This window comes from Osmerus eperlanus, chromosome 6, assembly GCF_963692335.1.
Source record: "Osmerus eperlanus chromosome 6, fOsmEpe2.1, whole genome shotgun sequence".
Lineage (NCBI taxonomy): Eukaryota > Metazoa > Chordata > Actinopteri > Osmeriformes > Osmeridae > Osmerus > Osmerus eperlanus.
The window spans coordinates 15968823-15990692 of NC_085023.1; the positions used below are offsets into that span (position 1 = coordinate 15968823).

General features: G+C 46.9%; 1 protein-coding gene across 2 annotated transcripts in view; it reads left to right on the plus strand.

Moving 5' to 3' along the window:
* LOC134022395 (inositol polyphosphate-5-phosphatase A) overlaps window positions 1-20826 on the plus strand; it is a 98630-nt gene extending 77804 nt beyond the window's left edge. The window contains exons 10-16 of one of the 2 annotated variants that reach the window (XM_062463879.1): window positions 1876-1971; window positions 2134-2208; window positions 7515-7588; window positions 15610-15721; window positions 18172-18240; window positions 18907-18994; window positions 19176-20826. In XM_062463879.1, the coding sequence (XP_062319863.1) occupies window positions 1876-1971; window positions 2134-2208; window positions 7515-7588; window positions 15610-15721; window positions 18172-18240; window positions 18907-18987 (507 nt within the window). In that variant the 3' untranslated portion in view covers window positions 18988-18994; window positions 19176-20826. The remainder of the gene's footprint in view (window positions 1-1875; window positions 1972-2133; window positions 2209-7514; window positions 7589-15609; window positions 15722-18171; window positions 18241-18906; window positions 18995-19175) is intronic. The other variant, XM_062463878.1, reaches the window with a different exon arrangement.
* Window positions 20827-21870: the final 1044 nt, after the last annotated feature.

Consider the following 21870-nt stretch of genomic DNA (forward strand, 5'->3'; position numbering starts at 1 on the left):
GATATTCATTCCTATCCATTGTGGACAAACGACCTCACTTAGTATGATCTCATTCCCTTATTCTTTCAGATGAAACCAAATAAAAGTGTGTGTGTGTGCGTGTGCGTGCTTGTGCAGGTGTGCTTTCGACAGAACATGAGGTGGGGATAAATTCATGTAAGCGCCAAGTAACATTGACCCTTGTGTTCAAACAATGTATTTTTTTCGCCAGGATTGTGCTCGCTGGATTATAGAAATAATTTGAACATGAATGGAGAGTCCATTTCTGTCCTTTTAGATATCCATGTTTTTTTGGCGGCCAATAAGCTGTATGGCTTCCTGCCTTCAGTGCCGAGTATAAAGTGGTCTGGGGATTTCTGCTTGGCTGGCTTCAGGATTTTGCAAAGCCGACAGAAGGGCTTCTACTGGAAGAAAAAGGGTGCCAAGCGCTTGTAGGAGCTACTAACATGAAAGCCTCATTTGAATAAGTTCCGTTTTTTGTATTTTCCGTTCTTCTGCGGCATGATGACTCGATCTTTGTTCACTGTTGTTCGCCGTTTAATTCCGATGGCTGTGTCGTCTCCACACAGCAGGAAGAAGATGAAGAGTGCCGTTTGGGCATGTTTGTGTGTGGTGATGATCACGGCGAGAGGTTGAGAAATGATTTTTTTTTTTTTGCCTGCAATTGTCTTCCATGAGTTGCAGCTACAATGACTTTTTGACAGGGAAAGTATCTCTGCCTTGCCCTCCTCTGGCTCCTTCTTTGGCCTATTCATTGCACAAAGCTGCTTAAGCGCACTTAAGCGCATTAGCATTTGGATGCCAGGGGACCATATTGACCCTGCATTTGGAGGGCCTAAATGAGTGAAAGATGGAGCGGTTTGTTAGGGCTTTAGAAAACAGCTTCTGGGGGGGGGGGGGGGGTGCGCGTGTGTGAGTGTGCGTTGTCTGTGTGTGCGTATGTGTGTTTTCTGTGTGTGTGTGTTGTCTGTGTGTGCGTATGTGTGTTTTCTGTGTGGGTGTGTGTACCAGGAGGGGTCGTTCCACTTTCTCTTACCGGGTGTTTGTTCTAACCGGAGCAGGGTTTCAGGGGCCTAGCCGGACTGATTTGTGACATTTCAGTCTAAAGGGCCTTTAGCTGCCCGTTATATTGGCTTGACCCGATTATCTAATCTGTGCTTTGAATTTCAATCAGGCCACTGTCTCTGCAGTATGGTATGGGAACCACTGGCTGAAGGATTACCTCATTCAACTGTCTTCAAACACAGATGGTCGAATGTTTAACTAATTGTTAAAAGAGTTCACAAAAGGGAATTTAACCATGCACACGGTCCACAGGGTCACTACACAGAGCAGAATAATGGGGGGGACAGTGACACAGTGCTTTTGAGGTGGTTCCTCAAAAATCATTCAAATGCTTACCGTGTGTGTGTGTGCGTGTGTGTGTGTGTGTGTGAGTGAGTGAGAGGACTGGAGAAGGGCCCACAGGCTGTGTTACGGCGCGTCTGTGTTACGGCGCGTCTGTGTTACGGCGCGTCTGTGTTACGGCACGTCTGTGTTACGGCGCGTCTGTGTTACGGCGCGTCTGTGTCTGCCCTCTAAAGAAGTGTGGACGTTGATGTGTGCCCATGTGTGAGTAGGAGGGACCAGGCATCCAATTTATCAATTGATTTATGACCAGCCCTGTTCCCAGTTTACACTACAATCATTTGTGAGAGTTTCTCATGTCTAAAGTTCTGTCACTAAGCACTCGCCCTCTCCCTTAACCTCCTCTTTCTCTCTTTCTCTCTCTCTCTCTCTCTCTCTCTCTCTCTCTCTCTCTCTCTCTCTCTCTCTCTCTCTCTCTCTCTCTCTCTCTCTCTCTCTCTCTCTCTCTCTCTCTCTCTCTCTCCACAGACTTTGTGCACCTCCGCCACCCTGCAGACAGTGAGAGCCGCCGACACCAACGAAATCGACAAGCTAATATTTCGAGAAAGCGAAAACGATCGAAAGGTACTGTGAAGCGTCCACTAGCATCCAGGAATGCGGCGTCCTGCAAACACTAAACCCTTTTAGAATGAATACAAATACAGTTAATTGTTCATTAAATACATTCAATCACATCTGTGCTAATCCCCCCCCCCCCTCTCTCTTCCCCCGCTCTCCACCTCCCAGGTTTTACTTCAACTTGAAAAGAAGCATTTTAGTTACGTCAACCAAGACGTTTTCCGGGAAAACAACGGGACCTCGGTGAGTCTCTGCCTGGCTCCTCTCAGCCTGCCACTCCAGCCTGGCTGCCCTCTGTTCAGCTTGTGTCCCACCGTCCGGGTCTCTGTCGAGGGGGGCGTTCAGGGACGGCAACAGTGTGCAACACTTATGAACGAGTGCATGGAAAGACCTACATGAGCTCCAACTGCAGGGTTAGATATGTGGATTTGGGGCGGAGATAAGATGATTAAGCGGAGACTGTGTGCGCCATTGTGTTTGGGGAAGGGGGGAGGGGGGTATAGATTGATACCAACTACCACCCTCTTTCCTCTCACATCATAGCCACACTCAAGCAGCTGTCACATGACTCATACATAACTTCCTTCCAGAAGATTCCTTCAGAGATCATGATCAGATCTGATTATGTTTAAGTGTCCACCATGTAAAAACTCCTCATATGAACTTCCCCTTTAATAGGTCTCTTTATTACACAGTGGGCGATTCAGAGCACACAAACCACACACTCACAAACACACACACACACATCACAGATAAGCTTTGTGACATCTAGTCTCAGGTCACGAAGCATCCTGAATGGACTGTGTATGAATGCAAGTGGTCACCTACAGCAGGAGGTCTCTCGTGGGCCCGTGTGCATGTCCTCCTGTGTGTAAACGTGTGTCAAACTAAACGAGCGTCCGTTTGTGTGTGCTCCCATCTCTGTGTATCGGTGTCTACAGCCAGCTGTGTATGTGTGCAGTAGGTTCCTGAGCTCCTCCCCTCCCCTCCCCTCCCCTCCCTCTCCTCCCCTAACCTCCCCTCTCCTCCTCTCCTCTCCCCTCCCCTCCCTCTCCTCCCCTCCCCTCCCCTCCCCTACCCCTCCCTCCCTCTCCTCCCCTAACCTCCCCTCCCTCTCCTCCTCTCCTCTCCTCCTCCTTCCCTACCCCTGTCCTCTCCTCCCCTCCCTCTCCTTCCCTACCCCTGTCCTCTCCTCCCCTCCCTCTCCTTCCCTCTCCTCCTCTCCTCCCCTCTCCTCCCCTCCCTCTCCTTCCCTACCCCTGTCCTCTCCTCCCCTCCCTCTCCTTCCCTCTCCTCCTCTCCTCCCCTCTCCTCCCCTCCCTCTCCTTCCCTACCCCTGTCCTCTCCTCCCCTCCCTCTCCTTCCCTCTCCTCCTCTCCTCCCCTCTCCTCCCCTCCTCCTCCTTCCCTACCCCTGTCCTCCCCTCCCTCTCCTTCCCTCTCCTCCTTTCCTCCCCTCTCCTCCCCTCCCTCTCCTTCCCTACCCCTGTCCTCTCCTCCCTTCCCTCTCCTCCTCTCCTCCCCTCTCCTCCCCTCCTCCTCCTTCCCTACCCCTGTCCTCTCCTCCCCTCTCCTCCCCTCCCTCTCCTTCCCTCTCCTCCTCTCCTCCCCTCCCTCTCCTTCCCTACCCCTGTCCTCCCTCCCTTGCTTTCTTCATCCCCCTCTCGAGCCTCCTGGCAAGATAAATGGTGTAATGGGGCATCAGAGATAATCTGATGGTCATGGTCTAGTTAAACACACCGTGTTATGATCCTTATAAAACAAACTACCTTTCCAAAAGGATAAATGTGCTCCCCCCCCACACACACCCCTCCTGAGAGAGAGTGAGCAAGATAGAGAGAGAGATAGACAGAGAGAGAGAGAGAGAGAGAGAGAGGGAGGGGGAAATCCATTGCATCCTTCATCAACTACTAGACTTGTACCGGCTTGACAGAAATTTAATTCGAGGCAGCTCTTGAAAATAATTATTGTATTTTGAGAGGAGTAATCATTGGACGGGACATGATTGAATGTGTCCATGCCTATTGACTTTTGCTATGATTAATAGGTTTGTTTAGTCGATATCCCCATCGAAATTGTATAATTAATTATCCCCACCGCTGTCAGGCCGGGCACGATGGAGAGCCCTGATGAGTATTTGGGAAGATTAAATTTTCCGGTGGCTCAACGCGGCATGGGGGGGGGGGGGGCGGGGGCGCACTGGGGAAGGGGAGAGTTTGCTCTGGTAGAGAGATGGGGGGAGGAGAGAGGGAGAGTAGGGGGAGGATGCTTTACAGCCACCCCCCCACCCCAAACAAACCCCCACTTCCACCCACTGTGCAGAGAGCGTCCTCATCCTGTACCTCCTCCCCTTGGGCCCCTCCACTCTCTATTCTCTCTCTCTCTCTCTCCCCCCCACCCTCCTCCTCTCTCTGTATCATTGATTTTGTTTCAGTATCTCTTTATTGTGACTTTATCAGTGTGGTGTCCGCAGACGGGGTGGGGTGGGGGGGTGGAGGGGGATGTGCGGGAGACGAGGAGAGGGGGGTGCGGAGGGTTGTCCTGTTGCGAGTGATGAACTTTTCTGTCAGGGCCGCCTCCTCCTTGTCATGCTCGAGGTGTGCAGCTGCGGGCATTACTCAAGCGCCCGCAGGACTTTCAAAGATGAAGGAAATAAAGAAATAAATGAGAAACTCCTTCCCTCGCTCTCCGGCTAAACTTTCTTTCATATTTTACCTGTCAGGGCTCTTAAGTGGTAGTACACCAGCATGCTAAATAGAAGCTGACCTTACTGGATAGGTAAGCGTTCAGACTGAGGAGAATTGGCCCCCAGACTGTCTCTTAATGGCCAAGTATTGATCCCATAACATTCTGAACGAAAATATACATACTCCGCCTCATGGCTTTCTGACCTAAATATGTGCCTCAGTCATAGGTGTGGTGAAAAATGCATGTTTTGAATTGTTTGAGAAAACAAGCTTCGAAGGCCGGGAACAGGAATACCAACATAGGTCGATTCTTGTTGTAAAGTGGGTGCTGTTTTTGCGGTGTGGGGAGCAGATTGTGGGTGTTTTCCACTGGGACGATGTTGGCTTGACCCACTCAGCCTCCCCCTGTCAGTGACAGTTTATTGTTTCCACACCAAATAATGAAGATCTCATAAAAAGAAGGAAAAAATATGGCCCTCGCAATGAAAGCCAAGTGTGAGGTGTAAAAATCAAATTAAATGACCTTTCACCTCCCTGTTTATTGATGGTCTTTAATGGCAGCAGGTGTTGTCGAAGGGACAGTTGACAACGTGTAAATCAAAGCACAATTATGAGCCCTGGCCTGCTCTGGCCGGGTCAGATGGCGAGTCTGGACAGTTTAGTCATATTCCGTCATTCCCCGCCACTTGTGCCTTATAACAATCACAACCAATGTGATTTAGCTGTGCGCTTGTCCTGGCAAAGTAAGAAATCTGAACCCTGACGGGTTTTTTTTGTCAAGCGTTTCCTCATCTTTCTCCTTTCTACGATATTGCCAGAGCTATACTGCCACCCAGCCCCCCTCCACAACTTCAAGGTCATTTCTGGCTGACAAACTACTCCAGCTTTATAATGCGATGGGGCCTTGAACCAATATAAGCTGGGATTTTTTACTGCTGACCTACCAGACCAGCAAATCATTATGCTTAATTGACCCGGGATGAAATGTAGTGTGAAATTTCAGCCCTCGGGTTTTCCAGTCACCTAAATGAATTACTCAACATTCACTTAGGACTCCTCACACGTGTGGAAAACACACGCGCACAAAACGCTTCACGGAAACACCCCGGTGCTTTGTCGCCCCTGACGCTGCTCATCAGCTGCCTCTTAATAGGTGTCACTTCGCAAGGAAGGTACTTTAGCTCATGGAAACACACCTGTGCACACAGAGGCATGCTATTGTTGTTCTTTTTTTTCGGGCACATAAAATGCACGCACGCGCACGCACATACTAGCAATATTGATGTCATCAGTTAGAGTTGTATTTAGATGTACAAACACAGACTCAAACATTACACACACTCGCATACTCTGTCAGCTTATGTTACAGTATATCTCAGATGAAACACTTTATAACACTAGTGTTCCACCCCCTCCCCCCCTTCAAACACACACACACACACTCTCCTGGGTGTACCTCTCTGGGAGCGTGTCATTGGGAGGGTGTGTGTACAGCAGAGCGTGGGGCTCGTCCTGCTCCCCCCATCCCTCATCCACAGTGCGGGTGCCTCTCCCGTGACCCCGCCTGTGTGAGTTTGATGAATGCTGCCCATCTGCCCTCCTCAACCTCCCAGACTCCGTCTGCGAGCCCCACCGCCTGGGAAGTAATGACCACTGTTCTACACCACTGACACACACAGACGGGCACCCACACGCACACACACACCCACACGTTCACTCGCACATACAGGCGTGCACACGGCACCAGATGCACGGATGCCAACATACACCCCCCCCCCCCCCCCCCCACGAGCGCACAACCTTGTGACACGCTTCACCCGCGAGCATTCGCTCATACACGCATGCATAAACAGCCACGGACACACGTGTATGGAGGTCGGTCAACCTTCTATCCGGACCGCTAACATATTCATAGGAGCTGTGGATGAGTGGCTGTCGTTGTGCCACTGTAGGAAGACAATGGACCAGTGCTCGGACAGGCTCTCTCCTGTCCTGGCCCTCACTTGGTTGTTGTGGACGTCTCCGCCATCTTGTCATTATCATCCTAGAATGAGATTGCATTATGTTCCAATCACCACATTGTTTCGTGTTGAACAACAGGGTAATGGCATCACTGTCAAGTCAGCTTTCGGATTCCCTGACAACCTCTCACAAGCTGAGGGGGAAGTCTTCATTAGACTGGAATTGTTGTCTCGTGTCAAACTCGCGCTGAGCGTTTCATTTTACCGCCAACAGGAGTGTAATTTCCTGATTCTGGCCTGGCTGACAGAAGGGGCGGGGCCAGTGGGGGGGGGGTCCTCTGGGGTTCGGAGTATACCTGTCAGTCTCTCAGAGGGGCAGCCATGCAGGTGGCCCGGCTACCTGTTCATCTCCCACATAATTAATGTGTACAAGGAGCTGCTAATTGCACTTTTCACTAATGATTTATGGGTTGTGTGTGTGTCCGTGTGTGTGTGTATGTGCACAGTCAGAGGGATTGCAGCTGGGGATCGAGACATGATTGATGAAGAGTGTTTGGATCCACTGTCAGTGTGGACAGACATAGAGACAGACCCCCACCAGGACTAACCTAGAGGGGCCTGACACACACACACACACTCACAAACACACACAATCAGAGAGACAAGTATTCACTAGTGCATCGCTATTCTGTACATGGCCACGTTAAATATTGTCATTATTGTGTATGTATGCTGTGAAGTGGACACTCTTAGACGCGCACGCGCGCGCTCCCATAAACCATCTCATAGTTATTCACTCAGTGAGTGATGACTGACATGAGGGATATTACTTGCTGTAATAAAGAAATGAACCCTTTATTTATGACTGTCTCTCCCCCCCCCCCCCTTTCCTCTCTTCACAGCTTTTAGAGTTTGACAAAGAGCTGTCCATGTTCAAGGACCGACTGCATGAGCTGGAGATATCCTTTCCTCCCAGGTATGGAACCCCCGCAATATTTATAACGGCATATGCAGTACTCTGTCAATCTACACACCTTAGAGAAAATAGAATTCACAGGACATATATTCATATCCACCCCCCATTTATGATCTTTATTTATGTCCTTAAATTGGTGTAGTTGAGAGGTCAGCTCTTACAACGGGGCACGACAACCCATTGGGCCATTAACATCTTTAGGCGAAGTGAATCCATCGCTTCTAAGTGTCTATTACCCTAAAGAGTCCAACTCTTCATTCTAGTCTATGGCCCGGTATATGACCTGGTATATAACCTGGGATATTACCTCCTGTTTCTATTACCCCTCATAGGGCTATTTAGTCTGTCCTTGAAATGGCTGTCCACATAGCTATGGCTCTCACAAACTAACTCGTAAGTTCGTATAAGCAGTTAGTCATTCTATGTACTGTTTGGATGTTAGCAGACTGTATGTCAGTCCATCATCATCTTCTTACTAAGTCGAACACACAACATTTGTTTCAGAATTGGCCACCAGTAGAGCACATATCTTGACTGACAGTTCAGAAAGGGCATATGGGTCCATTGTCTCAGCCATCATTAGAATTAGACCTTTCTGTTCACCCGCAAAGCCTTCTTGCTGAGCACAACAGCAGTTCTATGACGTGTTTTGATCTATTAATGAAGCAAGCCTTCACTATCACTCAATCAAGCCTCATTGCCGCAAGTGGGTGTCATTTGGGCCAAACACGCTTTTGATGGTTATTAATTGTTCAGTTTGATTGGACGTGCTCCCAAAAGACTCCCCTGTGTGCGCGTGGAGGCGCATTGATATCCCGCCGCGGTGGGAGTTGGGGGCGGGAGACTGGGGCGAGGGGTTCGCTCTCCTCGTCCTCAAACAAATGCATTTGCAATTAGCCCTTTCAGAGGAGAGGGAGGGCAAACAGTCAGCCATGGTGGAAATATGTTTCGGCGCTCGCGCGATAATGGTGTCTGACCTTTGCCGTCAGTTGTGACTCAATCAGTGCAGATAATGAAACGCTGTAATCAAACAATAATTACTTGATAAACTGCTCTAGTGGCGGGCGCAGGGCCGGTCAGGGACTGTGTGTGTGTGTATAACTGAATTAGTATGTGTGTGTATGAGAGATTGAGCAAGAGAGTACCTTGGTGTGTGTGGGTGGGTGGGTGTGTGTGTGTCAAAGTTCCAGCACTCACTGTTTTTAAATGACTCTGTGTCTTAATCAGGGACCCCATTTACATCACTTTGCATAAGTGACAGGTAGATTTATTGTCCTTTTAAACCGTGTGACTTTAGCACCTATCTATCCATATAATATTGAATCATCTCACTGCAAAGTGAATGAACAAGCTGCCACCCAAGAATACAAATTATTTTCGCATACTTGGGAGCAGGATGAATCAAAGTGATGGAAGCCGGGAGCGGCATATGAAAGCTGATTTGATCTACTCACCAGCCTCCACAAGCCATATCATTGTCAGTGGTGAATGAGTAGAAATGGCCTAGTTAAACTTAAACAGCCCCGCTAACCCGCTCGCCACATACACACACTTAACACATGCTCACACACACTTAATGTGGCTATATATACATACACTCCACACACACACTTGTCTCCCTCCCCCTGTCAGATGTGTCTTGTGCTCGGTGAGCAATCAAGCCCTCAATGATTGTTCTCCATCACGTAGCCTTCTCCGGACCAGCCCCTCACCATCTGTGAGGTTATTACTGCTCTTTACACAGGCCATCAGAGGCCCTCCCTCCTCACACACACACAGACACGCACACACACACAAATGCAAATACACCCACACAGATGCTCGTCTATGTTTAGTCTATAAATCAATACTGTGGTCACTCATTTTCAATCTATAAATTAATTCTACTTGTTGTCATCTGGGTAAAGTGTAATGAATAGACACACTGTAGGCCTATTGGTACATTGTTGTCAGGTGCTAAATTAGGCAAGATTTCCAATGATAAAGATATACCTCAGACGTACATTTTTGACGGCTGTATTCTTCTCTAATTGATTTGAAAACAGACAAAAGAACATGCGTGGATCCCTTCTTGCATCCACCAGGTTGCAGCAGAAGCTCAAACGGCCATAGCCAGCGTCTCTGTTCCATTTTTAGAAAGCAACACAGTCGTGTTGTTGGCATTTCGGGGTGGGCTTCAGAGAGGTTAGTAGGGTCTGTGTTCCATGCGTTGTTGTGCATGGTGTTTACATTCATGGAATGTGCTACAAGCTGTAAATTCATATTGCTCGCCTTCAAGAAGTCGTCTGTCAGAGTTGCGTATGACATGTCTAAGCACTCAGCCACCGGCGTGTGGAATGTGGCCGTACCACGCCAGAGTTGGACCTGGTGCCAGTCGGCTGCAGTGTGCTGATAGGCTGCGAGACCGGCCGCACACACAAACACTTATCCAAACGCACTCGTTCAGGGCTGGACTCGCCATGTATGGTCAAAGGTAGAATCTGTTGGGGTTTGGGAATTGGAAGGGGGGGGGCCACAGTCCTTTTGATATGAGTCTATCAATCAGAACCCAATCACTTTTATCAAACTCAATTACAGCATGCTGGCCCAAAACAGCATCAAGGAAAGTAGTTGTATCAGGGTTTAGACCTGTCATTCAAGGTTTTACATGGCCATTATCTTTGTCCAAAGGCAGCCCAATCGCCTTCCGACAGAAAATAACGCTCTGCTATATTACAATATTTCTGATTTCATAGCTGGAATGGCATAACTGAGGTAATCTCCCCTAAAAACCTCTAAAGATCTAGAGTAAAATATTCATGTATTTTGATTGATTTAGGAGAATGCTTTTAGTACTGCCCTTATCCGATTTCTTTACTCTTTTTTGCTTAAAGATCGATGCAAAAATTGAATCGGGAGCGCGGCAGTGGGAGAGGCAGTGGACAATGAGGGATTTGTGGAAGAATGTCTCCCTGCCCTAACTTGGTTACAGGGAAGGAGCTCCAAGGAAGATATTGAGGGACATCCGACTGGGGATATAGAACTCCATCAATGTACAACTCTGGAGTTCACTACAGAGAGGAAAAAAGAACTGGGGGGGGGGGGGGGAGAGAGAGAGAGAGTGAGGAGATTGGGGGGGGGGTAAGTATAGAGTGGACTGCAAAAAAAGGGTGAAAGATGGGAAGATGCTTTATAAAGAGAAAGGATGGCTCCAGTCCCATGCTTCTGTGTTTGCCAAGTCTAGACGGGGGCGGGAGGGGAACCGGGAGAGAGAGGCGGCCGGAGGGGGGCGGTTGTAAGGGGGGCGCTGATAAACAGTTGTCTCTTCACCGTTTGGTGTTTGACAGGAAGCTGGGGAGCGCCCCGTGGACCAACCTTGGCACGTTAGCATACATTTTCCAAAGGTTGCAGCTCTATGAGGAGGGGCTGAAGAGTGACTGCCTCTGGGAACAGATGCACCGTTCACACAGCAAGGCAGAAACTAGACCTGGGTCTGGATGATGAGGTTGGGAGTGAGGCTAGTTTTAGAGGCTGGTGCTAGGCTAAGGCCTAGGGCTAGGGCTAAGGCTGTGGGAAGTAAACACTAGAAAAAAACTTGAGGGAGGACAGAAAAGCTTTTGGCCCAGTGACATTAGTTTGTCTACCTTTGATAAACTCTCAAAACACTCAATCCACCTGCTCTGTGACCTGCCTGCAAAGGACAGAGAAAGATTTACTTGTTGTTGTGGTTTTGTTCATTTAGCTTGATGCATGGTCTTACCTATAATATATCTTACATGAATTTCCACTAGACAACTAAGCGCTCCAGACTATAGCCTCTTAAGTAAGATGTCATCCCATTGGACAGCAGAACAGGAAGCTTGCGGTCCACTGCACAGTAACTTTCATTGTATAATGATGAAGACCGTTCAGTCACACACCCTAGGCGCTGAAGAGTTGGAGAAGTGATGTCACTCAGTGGGAGAGAGAGGGAGAGATGATGTGTCCGTGTATATCCTGTACTGGGGCCTGTGTATGTTTGAGTCAGAACCATGTTTATGCGTGTGTGTGTGTGTGTTTGCAGACACACGTGTGTGATAGATAGTCCTGGTGTGGCTAAGTGAAGGAGGCCTCTTGTTCTGGTCAGGGCCAGTCTGAAAGCTCCCCTATCCTCTGGTGAAGGCGCGTGATTCAGTTTATGGAGTACCAGATGTCCTTTAACGGCTGTTACATTGAAGGGAGAGAGAGATGGAGGGAGAGAGAGAGAGATACAGAGAGAGAGAGAGAGAGAGATGGAGGGAGAGAGAGAGATGGAGGGAAGAGTGAGGTATTCCAGCAGCAGCTATTGTTCATTTGAGTGCAGCGGCCATCGGCCGTTATCAACAGAGAAGGAACATTGTTTTACAGTCACACAGGCATCCATCATTCTAGCGGATGGCCAGCTATTGAACATAATGAGGAGCTATTGTGGCGATGATAGCTGGATTGTGCATGTCCATGTGTCTCTGCCTCAAGACCTAGGATGATGCCAGAGAGGGTTCTCACTCTGGGCAGGAGAGGGTTAAATAAAAGACTTCCTGTTTTATTGATAAGGATGGTAGATGTAGTCCTTCACTGTATGAGAGAGCAACTTGTGGCATTTATAGGCTGTTTGTACTGTACTGTGCCAATGTTGTGTCTGAGCTCCCCAAACTCTGCAAACTCAAGCAAACAGTCATGGAGTTTTATTGATAGCGCTTGGTGTCTGATCTCTGTGAATGAAAAGATTGTGTGTGTGAGCGTCCACGTGTGTGTGTTCATGTGTGTGTGACTGTTTTGCCAAGCCTCCCCTGACAACGGTAAACAAACATGACTGAGGAGGAGAAGAGTGTCTAGAAACCAAAGCGCTCACATAAAGACGCTCTAATCTTCGCCAATCCCTGCATCCCCTCTAACACAATCATGTGACCCTGCCACTTCCTGACCCATGATCCTTGTGTCATTAATACTGTACCTCTTATCTATGGCTACCTGCCCTGCCTATATTCACTAGTTTATATTGCCCTCATTAAATACCAGGCCACTCAATGGGCCTCTGTTAGGCTGCTTGTCACCTATTTGTCATTATGTAGAACAAGATAACAGCCTTCAGAGATAGGGAATGTGTGCCAGGGGCCCAGTCTGCAAGGCGCTACCCAGAGCTGAGAGACCCGATCCTGGGGTACAAAATCCAATGAACCCTGGCTTTCTTCCACTCCAGACTGGGTGAGGCTGTGTGACAAACCCTAGGTAGGGCCGGTGTTCACCTGGCTGCTCCTCAGTGTTGCTCAAACATGCTCTAATGACAGCCACAGGAACCCTGTGTGAGTGATGTCAGCAGACAGTCAAACATTAAGCCCCTAACGCAGCATGGAGGGATCAGCTCGTGGTGACTAGGGGGGGGAGAGGTGGCCCATGGGCAACCGCTCCCGTGTGGAAGACAGTTCACTTTACAGCTCCACAGTTCAGCAGCACAATCAAAGCTATTCAAATGGTGTCGTCATGCAAAGTGAAGACAATAAGGTGATTTGCATGGGTGCAGATAAGACTGCACCAGTCATAACATAATGACAGTTTGTGGTAACGCGAATGTATTAATTCTTTATCACTATCAATATTGAGGCAGTATATGGTCGATGTTCTTGTCTATTTTTTTTTTTTTTTACATCAAATGGCCATAATGGATTGATAGTTCATAATGTAAATACACACACACCACTAGTGTTGGTTTCCGCACCAGGTGCAGTGTCCCAAGATCATTGGGATTGGAATTAGGATGTGTGTGTGCTGTCCATGTACGCCCACACGCACATACAGGTGGCCGATTGTTGAGTTTATCAGCTTGGCCCATTAATTAGCGTAATTAGTCTTGCCTCAGGCAATACGGACCCGATAGGCACTGACCGAGCCCTGGCCTCCCCGCCCACTTGCCCCGTTTACCTTCAGATAAGTTTGTGAGCGCGCTAATCGCTCACATTAATCACTTGGGCCCTGAGCGCCACTCCACTGTTTACCCTTGCATTAGACTTGTTATCTGTGTCGGGCCCATCGGAGGGCGCGGCCTAGAATCTGGAGAACAAGCTGGCCGCGCACGGACATGGCACCAAACCACCACTTAGCCGGCCATTGTTGAGTATTGTTAATTGCCTTTTACGACTTTGTTGTTTCGTCATCAAAAAGAAATATATGATTATTGCTTTGTGTTCTTTGAGTGTGCAGTGTAGGTTTCTTATCCTGGGGTTTATCATGCAATGATAGGATGAAGGGATCACTGGATGTCAATTAATCTCTCTAATGTCGAGTTGCTCCCCCCCCCCCCCCCCCCAACCATGTGACTCAATGGAAACGCTTCAATCTCCATCCTGCTCCACAGCTGGGCTCAGAATGGACTTCAAACACAGGGAGTCAGCTCTGCTGTCGGGCTGGTTGACTTAAGGAGCCTTCTGGAGAGAGTCTGTGGGCCACCCTGAAGACTGCATGCCTCCCCGCTCTCTCTTTGATGACTTTGCTCTTTTCCACCTCCCTTCCCTCTCCTTTCTGTCTGATCCCTCTTTATCCCCTCCCTTCCATCTCTGTGTACCACTCATCCTATTCTTCCTGCCCTCTTTCAACCCGGCGGATCACTTCTTTAGCCCTCCTTTAGCATAACCCAAAACCCCCGCTCGCATTTCCACAAGTGTCATTAATGCTAATTGGGGGCTGGGAGCTTTGTAAAGGAGCCCTCTACAGGTCTGTTTGTCTACCCAGCAGGGAGCCCTGCAAGGCTGGCCGGATGTGGTTTCTCTCGCCCCCCCAACCCACTCCCCCTGCCAATAACCCCCCCCATACACATCAATATCTCTGCCTAACCTAGCCATAGTCACCCACCACCATACTCCCAGACCCTGGCTGAACTGTAACCTCCTGTGGGTGCAGCTGTCCTCTGGTATGGTCCTGTTTACCACTCTGTTTGTTTATCTCAGCAGAGCCTGTGTGAGTGACACCCTCAGTCCACCCCTCCATCATGGCTGCCATGCTACCATGTTTGCTATTGGTGTGACTCACTGGCTAAAGAAGGTGTTTGTGTGTGTGTGCGTGTGTGTGTGTGAGCTGTGAGTCCTCACCACTGGGAAACCTGTGATTGCCCTGTGGTTAGTTAATCAGTGAGCCCAGGTTCATCACATTGCGTCAGGCTGCATATAGCTAGCCATGTGGTTGTGAGGAGCAAATTGGATGGTATTACAGTATGTGTTGCCCAGCCCTCCTTCGATGAGTCTGGGCAAACAAATTGGATTGGTGGGGTGTAAATCTGATGGCGTTTGATGAGCTTCGGGGCCAAATTGAATTCTCAACCATGTAAATCTGCAGCGGCTGGACGGCTCAGCGCGAGCCCGGCCCACTTAAATCATCCGATTGTTCCCGCTGTTACCAGATACAATCTCCCTTGGCCATTTGCCACAGACACCCCTAATCTCTTTTTGATGGCTGCGTGGAGATGGAGCTGTACGGATGTACATGTGAGAGAATCTCCTCCTCTGGCTCTGTCTCTCTCTGTCGGTTTCTCCCTTGATCTGTCTTTCTTCCTCTCTCTTTCTCTCTCTTTCTCTCTCTCTCTCTCTCTCTCTCTCTCTCTCTCTCTCTCTCTCTGTCTCTCTCTCTCTGTCTCTTTCTCTGTCTCCAGTTGGCCAGGCTTCCCTCCATTAGAGCAGGAGAAGAGAGATAGAGTCATCCACGTGTATTTATTTCAAACAACAGAGCGGTTTGCCCAGATGATCGCTAGTGTCAGTTTAAACCCTAAAACTGTTTCTCTAATGAAGCCAAATTGCCGTCTCGGTTTCAGCTAAATTGCCTCAGTGCTTAATCTGAACATCAGCTGTTAGAACAGCAAAAGCGATGTGGAAACGACATCATTAAACAGGTCGTTCTTTCTTTTTTTTTACCGTGTAGCTTCTAAAGTGCTTGTATGTGTTATCTTAAGTATGGGTACTATGTCATCTCTTCTGTCAGTGATACAAATGTCCACGTGTGTCTGTAACTGGCATGTGTGTTTGTGTGTGTCACCTCAGTTATCCATACAGTGAAGAAAGCAGTCGGGGGAAGGAGTACATGAACACACGCTGCCCTGCCTGGTGTGACCGTGTCCTCATGTCTGCTATGGCCAGAGACCTGGTCCTCAAGGTGAGACTGTCAACCTCCAACACCATTACTACACTGGATTATACTACTAGATGGCTAAGTAATTAGCCACAAAATGTTCTCACGCAATTGATACCTCTTCACAGCTATGTAGTTCTGAAACAGTTAGGACTACTCTGTTCAGGTATTGGGTATTCTCTCTCTCTATCTGTCCCCCTTTCTCTTTGTCTGCTACTTTCCCCATTCTATCTGTTCCTTCTCTCGCTTTACCCACTCTGTCGCTCTCACTCACGCTCTCTCCCCTCCTCCCCTCCTATCTCTCTTTCCCTCCCATGTCAGCCTCCCAGATGGAGGGATGAAGTGTGTGAATATTCATTTGTTGCACTAAGCCCAGGGTCCACACACACAGTATATATATCCCGGCTCTTATAGAGTGCCAGTCGGCCATAGCCGCTCTATAAATCTGGAGGTCCCTACACTCCCTCTGTCTCTCTGCTTTCTCAGTCAACACTCTGGCTGTGGGCCCCCACCATACCCCCTGGATGCAGCCATGCGGTGTAAACTCCAACCAATCTGTCCTGCCCAGCCCCCCCCCCCCCCCCCCCACCAACCCAAATATGAGCAGCAGTTTGAGATCCAGCCTGTTCCCTTCACTCCGTTGTTTGCTGGATTACTTCAAATCACCCCAGCCCTGCAAAGTTGGTTTCGTATCTCACCCTTTCGTTCTCACCCCTCACGTTTATGACTTAAGGGAAGATGAGGCGGAGTTTTGAGGATATGCAAGACATTCAAGAATCATCTTCATGCCAGAGCCGTACTGTACGGCCTTGTCCACAGACAAAGAAAGTCCTTTTACCAAGAGGGCTCCTGGCCTTCCTTTATCGTAAACGTCCTTCCCAGCCTCTCTTCCCAGCCTCTCTTCCCAGCCTCTCTTCCCAGCCTCTCTTCCCAGCCTCTCTTCCCAGCCTCTCTTCCCAGCCTCTCTTCCCAGCCTCTCTTCCCAGCCTCTCTTCTGACTTTCTGAGGCCGTCCAGCTGGAGGATTTAGATTTTAGCTTTTGCCCGCCAGCCACTTTCATTATTAGGAGAATCAATAACATCATTGCATTACTAAAATGCAATAATAATGTGTATCTTGGAATTGGCACAATTAAGCTCTTATATACTGCTATCTAGAATGTGTCACACTTCGAGTGAAACACTCTGTCTGACACGCACAGTACACGCCTCTTAGCTCTGCCTGTGTTTGTTTTTCTCAAGCACCAGTTAATTGCTTGTAATATAGGGAACTAGGCAGACTCCCCTAACAGCCAGTTTTAAAGTGTTCACAGATTGGCTGATGATTCACTGAACACGTAGACACACACACACACACACACACACTGCTCCAGCGTTACAGATTGCAGAGACATGGGCCTGTAAACAGCCCACCGTGTGGCATCATCTATCATGCCACGGTCGGTTAAGTTGCCATCATGTTATTTTCTGCTTGCCGAGCCCTAACACGCCAAAGGTTGCCCGCTGCCTTTGCCGCGCCTTGGCGGCAAGGGGGGGTACGGTAATGAATGTTCATCCGAGCGAGCGCTCCGTTGCTGCCAACGGCCCCCGGTAATTTGTTTATCTGTCTAAAGATTATGCAGCCCGAAAAAATCCTCAATTTTATACAGCCTTTTGTAATTGATGGAATCCGTGTTTGATGAATGTATCAGAGGCTCTGTGAGGCAGTGGCGTGGCCTGCGTGGTGCGGGGGACAGGATAGCGCTGGTTCTGCTGAGTGGCCGCCCGGCAGAGAGGTAGAGTGAGGGAGTGTATCCAGCGCACGCTAGCGCAGCACTGACCTTGCCACCCGCAGGATTGGTTTGAAGTTCATTTGGATTTAAGTTTGTCGTTCATTCCTGAAGCTCTCCGTTCTTCCTTGTCATGAGAAATTGCGGCTCACCTTGTCACAGCTGAGGATTCGCATGAAGCGCGCTCGTGTGTGTGTTTGGTGATGGTGGGAGGGGGAAAGAGGTGCTTAAAAAGTCCTTAGTTCTAGCAGAGAAATGTGATTTATACTCTGGGCTTCAAGTTCCTATCTCCGTGTGTGACACTTTCTTTGTGGGATATTGAAACATGATCCACTCAGATACGGTCTAAGCGCGCTCGCTCGCTAGGCAAATATGCTCTTTGTAACTGATTTCCTCATAGTTCATGTTTATTCACTGTATGAAGACTTAACTGAAGGTGTACTATTGAGTTGGCTTAGATTCATTCACCTTCATTCCTCTATGGTTAGTTATGGATTGATAATGTTCTGTATTGCACATTACATTTGAATTTCTATTTACATTCTAATAAAAGGTACTTAGCCTCTTGCAAAGTGGAAATTGAGTAGGGTGGGAACTGTCTACAGAAAAATCGGAACTATGACATATTCCCGCCGAACGGTCTGCTGTTGCTGATCATTCTTTAAGTTTCATGGTTTAAATTAGACTTTTATCCTTTCTTTCGCAGCCTGAAAACGAAGAGAAGTCGGTGGTCTATGACAACGTAGGGCCCAACGTCTGCATGGGGGACCACAAGGTAACATAATTGTCCCTTGCCAAGCTGTATGCGTGTGTTCGTGCTGCTTCTGCAGTTAAAACAATCTACACTATTTGGATACATGGTGGTACTGTGTCTAAAATTAGACATAATTAATCATAAGACAACATCATTCAAATGTTGTAGTTTATTTACAGATATGTAAATATCTATGGTCTTTACACCTCTGTATGGCTTATCATTAGACCAAACGCCTCGTGTTGGCCGGAAGAAGGTGTTTGGACATGCTGACTGTATAGACAGCCTTTAACAGCCGGCCTCCAGCCTGTCTGCTATCAGACAGAGGGGTCATAGGCTGAAAGAGAGGCGCCTTAAGTCTGCTCCAGGTCTACTGGCCTGTTGGTCTTTCATCATTACCTAGTGTGGCACAGAGAGTAGTGTGTGTCCGTGAGGTGACCCCGCGCGCCTACAGAGACTCCCGCCAACCAATGGCCCCGAACCACACGCTCCCGCTAAAATCACAGTCTGCTATGTTTAAAAAATGTCCAATGTAGTTAGCATACAGGGGAAAATATGCAGACCCTGGTATGTGAGTTTTAGCTGTGTGATTATGTGTGTGCGTCAAGTTGGCCTCAAACGAGGGCTTGTTTCTATGCTTTTCTTGTAATGAGGTTCACTCCATGCATGTTTGTTTTCCCCTGACAGCCTGTCTTCCTGTCCTTCCGAATCCCAGCGGGGGCAGGTAAACCTAATGCAAATAAGCACAAGTGTTGTGTCGTGCAGTGATATCGTGGTAAATATTTATTTCTTTCTTTCACTATGATTACTAGTATTGTTTAATCATTATTAGTATAATATTTGCTTTTGATTTGCTTGCTCTTGACACACCATGACACTAATATATCCTTGTTCTGACCCAGTAATTCTTATGGGAAATTTGTGTTTGTGTGTGTGTGTTTTCTTCATTTTGTCAGGGAAGTGGTGCCAAAGGGTGGAGATATTTCGTGAAGCGCCTCTGTGAAAAGTAAAACAGAAGACACAGGACACCAAGACAGACACACAAAGACACATACAGAAGCACACACACTCACACACACAAGACCCTATACAGACCTTTAAGAAGTGCTGGGCAGTCACAGTGGTTGGAACACCTCATCCATATAAAACTGATGTTTTTTTCTCTCCACAAAATGCTTCAGTATCTGGACTAACCCAACTGAGAAATACTCAGATATAACACACCTCACTGACCTCACCATTGCAACAACCCCTTCCCCCTTCCCAAAAAAAGGATGGACTTTTCCATGTCACAGCCTTGTTGCCAAAACTCTAATAGAATCAATCCTACTACTTTATTTTAGATACCATATTTGCAAGTTTTAGGTATGCCTCTACATATAGAAGCTACTTCCATACAGTATGTAAGATGTTTTAAAAGTGCAATGCAAAAAAGTTGTATATCTATTGTTAGGTTTATTTGTACATTGGACAGTATAACATAGAGTTGTTGATGGTTTTAGTGCCGTTCTCTCTTCTGACCAAACTTCGTGGTCTTTTTGTTAGAATAGATAGATATTTTCAGTTAATTCTGATGATTTGTATTTTTGTTTTGTTTTGGAGTTGTTGTTGTTGTGTGCATAACACACTGCCATGCCTCACACATCAGCTGAGTCACATTTTTATATACTGTAATTTTTAAAGAGATAATTTATCATTCTTACCAAAATTGTTATGCTGAAGTGTGGATACAATGAGACTGCGCGGGTGTTCCTGCAGCCATAAGGACCTTAGTATTTAGGAATTTAATGAGAAAGAAAAATAACTGTTCAGCCAACATTTACATAGCCTATCCAAGAATGTTTTAAGCAGTGCCATAGACCATGCAATTAGATAAGATATTGTTTCATATAGCAGTCTCACATTATTTCATGATTATTCTTATTCTAACTTATTTCAATGTAATAATATTATGGTTCTGAATGTGATGTTTTTAGTTTTTAGATGTTTTTAGGTATCCTTACAAAATGTACACTTTTTGTCTATTTTTGTTACTGCATTATGGTGCCAAGTATTGTACACAGAAATGAAGTGTGACGGTTAATATAAAATACTTAGGCTAAGTCATATTGATAGATAAAGGTCTTGATTATAAATTGGAGGAAAACGCTAAAGACGAGAAAGACCAGGAAGAATTGCTTTTTAATTTTGTATGTAGCCTTCGGCAGCCTTTACTTCTATGTTGCAAATAATTTCCTTTTACCGGTCGTTAGAGCATTAAACAGCGATTAGGAGATGCTGTTGATGAAACGCCAACGTTTCCTTGTATTGATTTAATTTACTACACTACAGAGTTCACAGACTGTGTGAAGCCGTTAGATTGATCCTTGAATTTTTCCATCTAAATCACCGCAAGTGGAAATGATTTTGTGCCTGCTGCAAAGATATTTGTTGTCTTGACAATGTGATTTGGTTCGTAGACCAACCTGCTTGTTTTTCCCGCTGGTCACGTGATAGGAGAAGCCGCAGTTTGTTCACTCTTAAAGCAGATAGAGATTCTACCCCCTGAACGGCATGGCCTCTAGTGTTGGTTATGCGGTTCTCAAGCAATAAAACCATTAGAACTCACTGGGGTGTTTTGTCGTCATTTCGCCACATCAATTGCATAAATTGGGGATCTTAGCCATTCACTGACTTCTCAGGCCTTCTTGATCAATGTACTGGCAAAATGTGCCTGAATAAAGGCCTACAATGTAGCCACAACTAGTATGATAAGGTAGTGCATATTTAATCGATTACTTTTTTGTGCAACTGTTCAATTTGATGGGCTCCAGTATATGCCTGCTGTCATAAAGTTTAAATTGGCTTAATGGACCAGTCTGTAAAGCCTAACTGCAAAAGTTAGCTTAAAGGTGCACTATGTTGTTTCAAAAAGGTATAGTCTAACCTATAAGCAAAATAATTCATAATGATTTGACAAGCGTTGACCATTATCAATAATAAGATCGATGTCAATGCAAATTAAACAGGTCGAGTTTAGAGAATTGCTTTTATGTAGGCCTCGGCATATGTTTAGGCCTTATCAAACGTCTATGGCCATGTTCTCTTTATCAGTTGTGATTTGTACATTCTGAAAGGTTTTTGAAGGTTTAATTCGAGGATCTGAAATACAGGCCTACTTGTAACCTAAGCGATATGCTGAATCTACTTATTGTGGATGGAAACAACACGAGCGCTTTAAATAGCTCTGAAGTAGTAGGCTATGCTATGGGTTATCCTAAAACGGCGCAAATTGGGGGGAAAATCATAAAAGTTGCAAGAAAACTTTTGACCTAATGGGGAGTAGGCTACGCCTAACACTTTATTAGGCGTAATAAACTTTATAAATAAACGTTATACGTTTATATTTTTCAGCCTACTAGGCCTATAGCGTATAGGTAGCATAGTATGCCTATATTCATAATTGACTGGTTCATTTAGCATTTCAAAATAATGCATTCGTTATTTTATGAGATGTTTATTTTCTATAGGCTGTAGGCTAAATTTGTGTGCCCCTTGCTGATATAGGTAGTGATATTATTAGTCATGTCATGGGGTCAAGTTTCATTGTAGGCCTAAAATTGAATTGTTCAATTGTGTTTCGAACTATAACGTAGTCTATTTACGATTAAG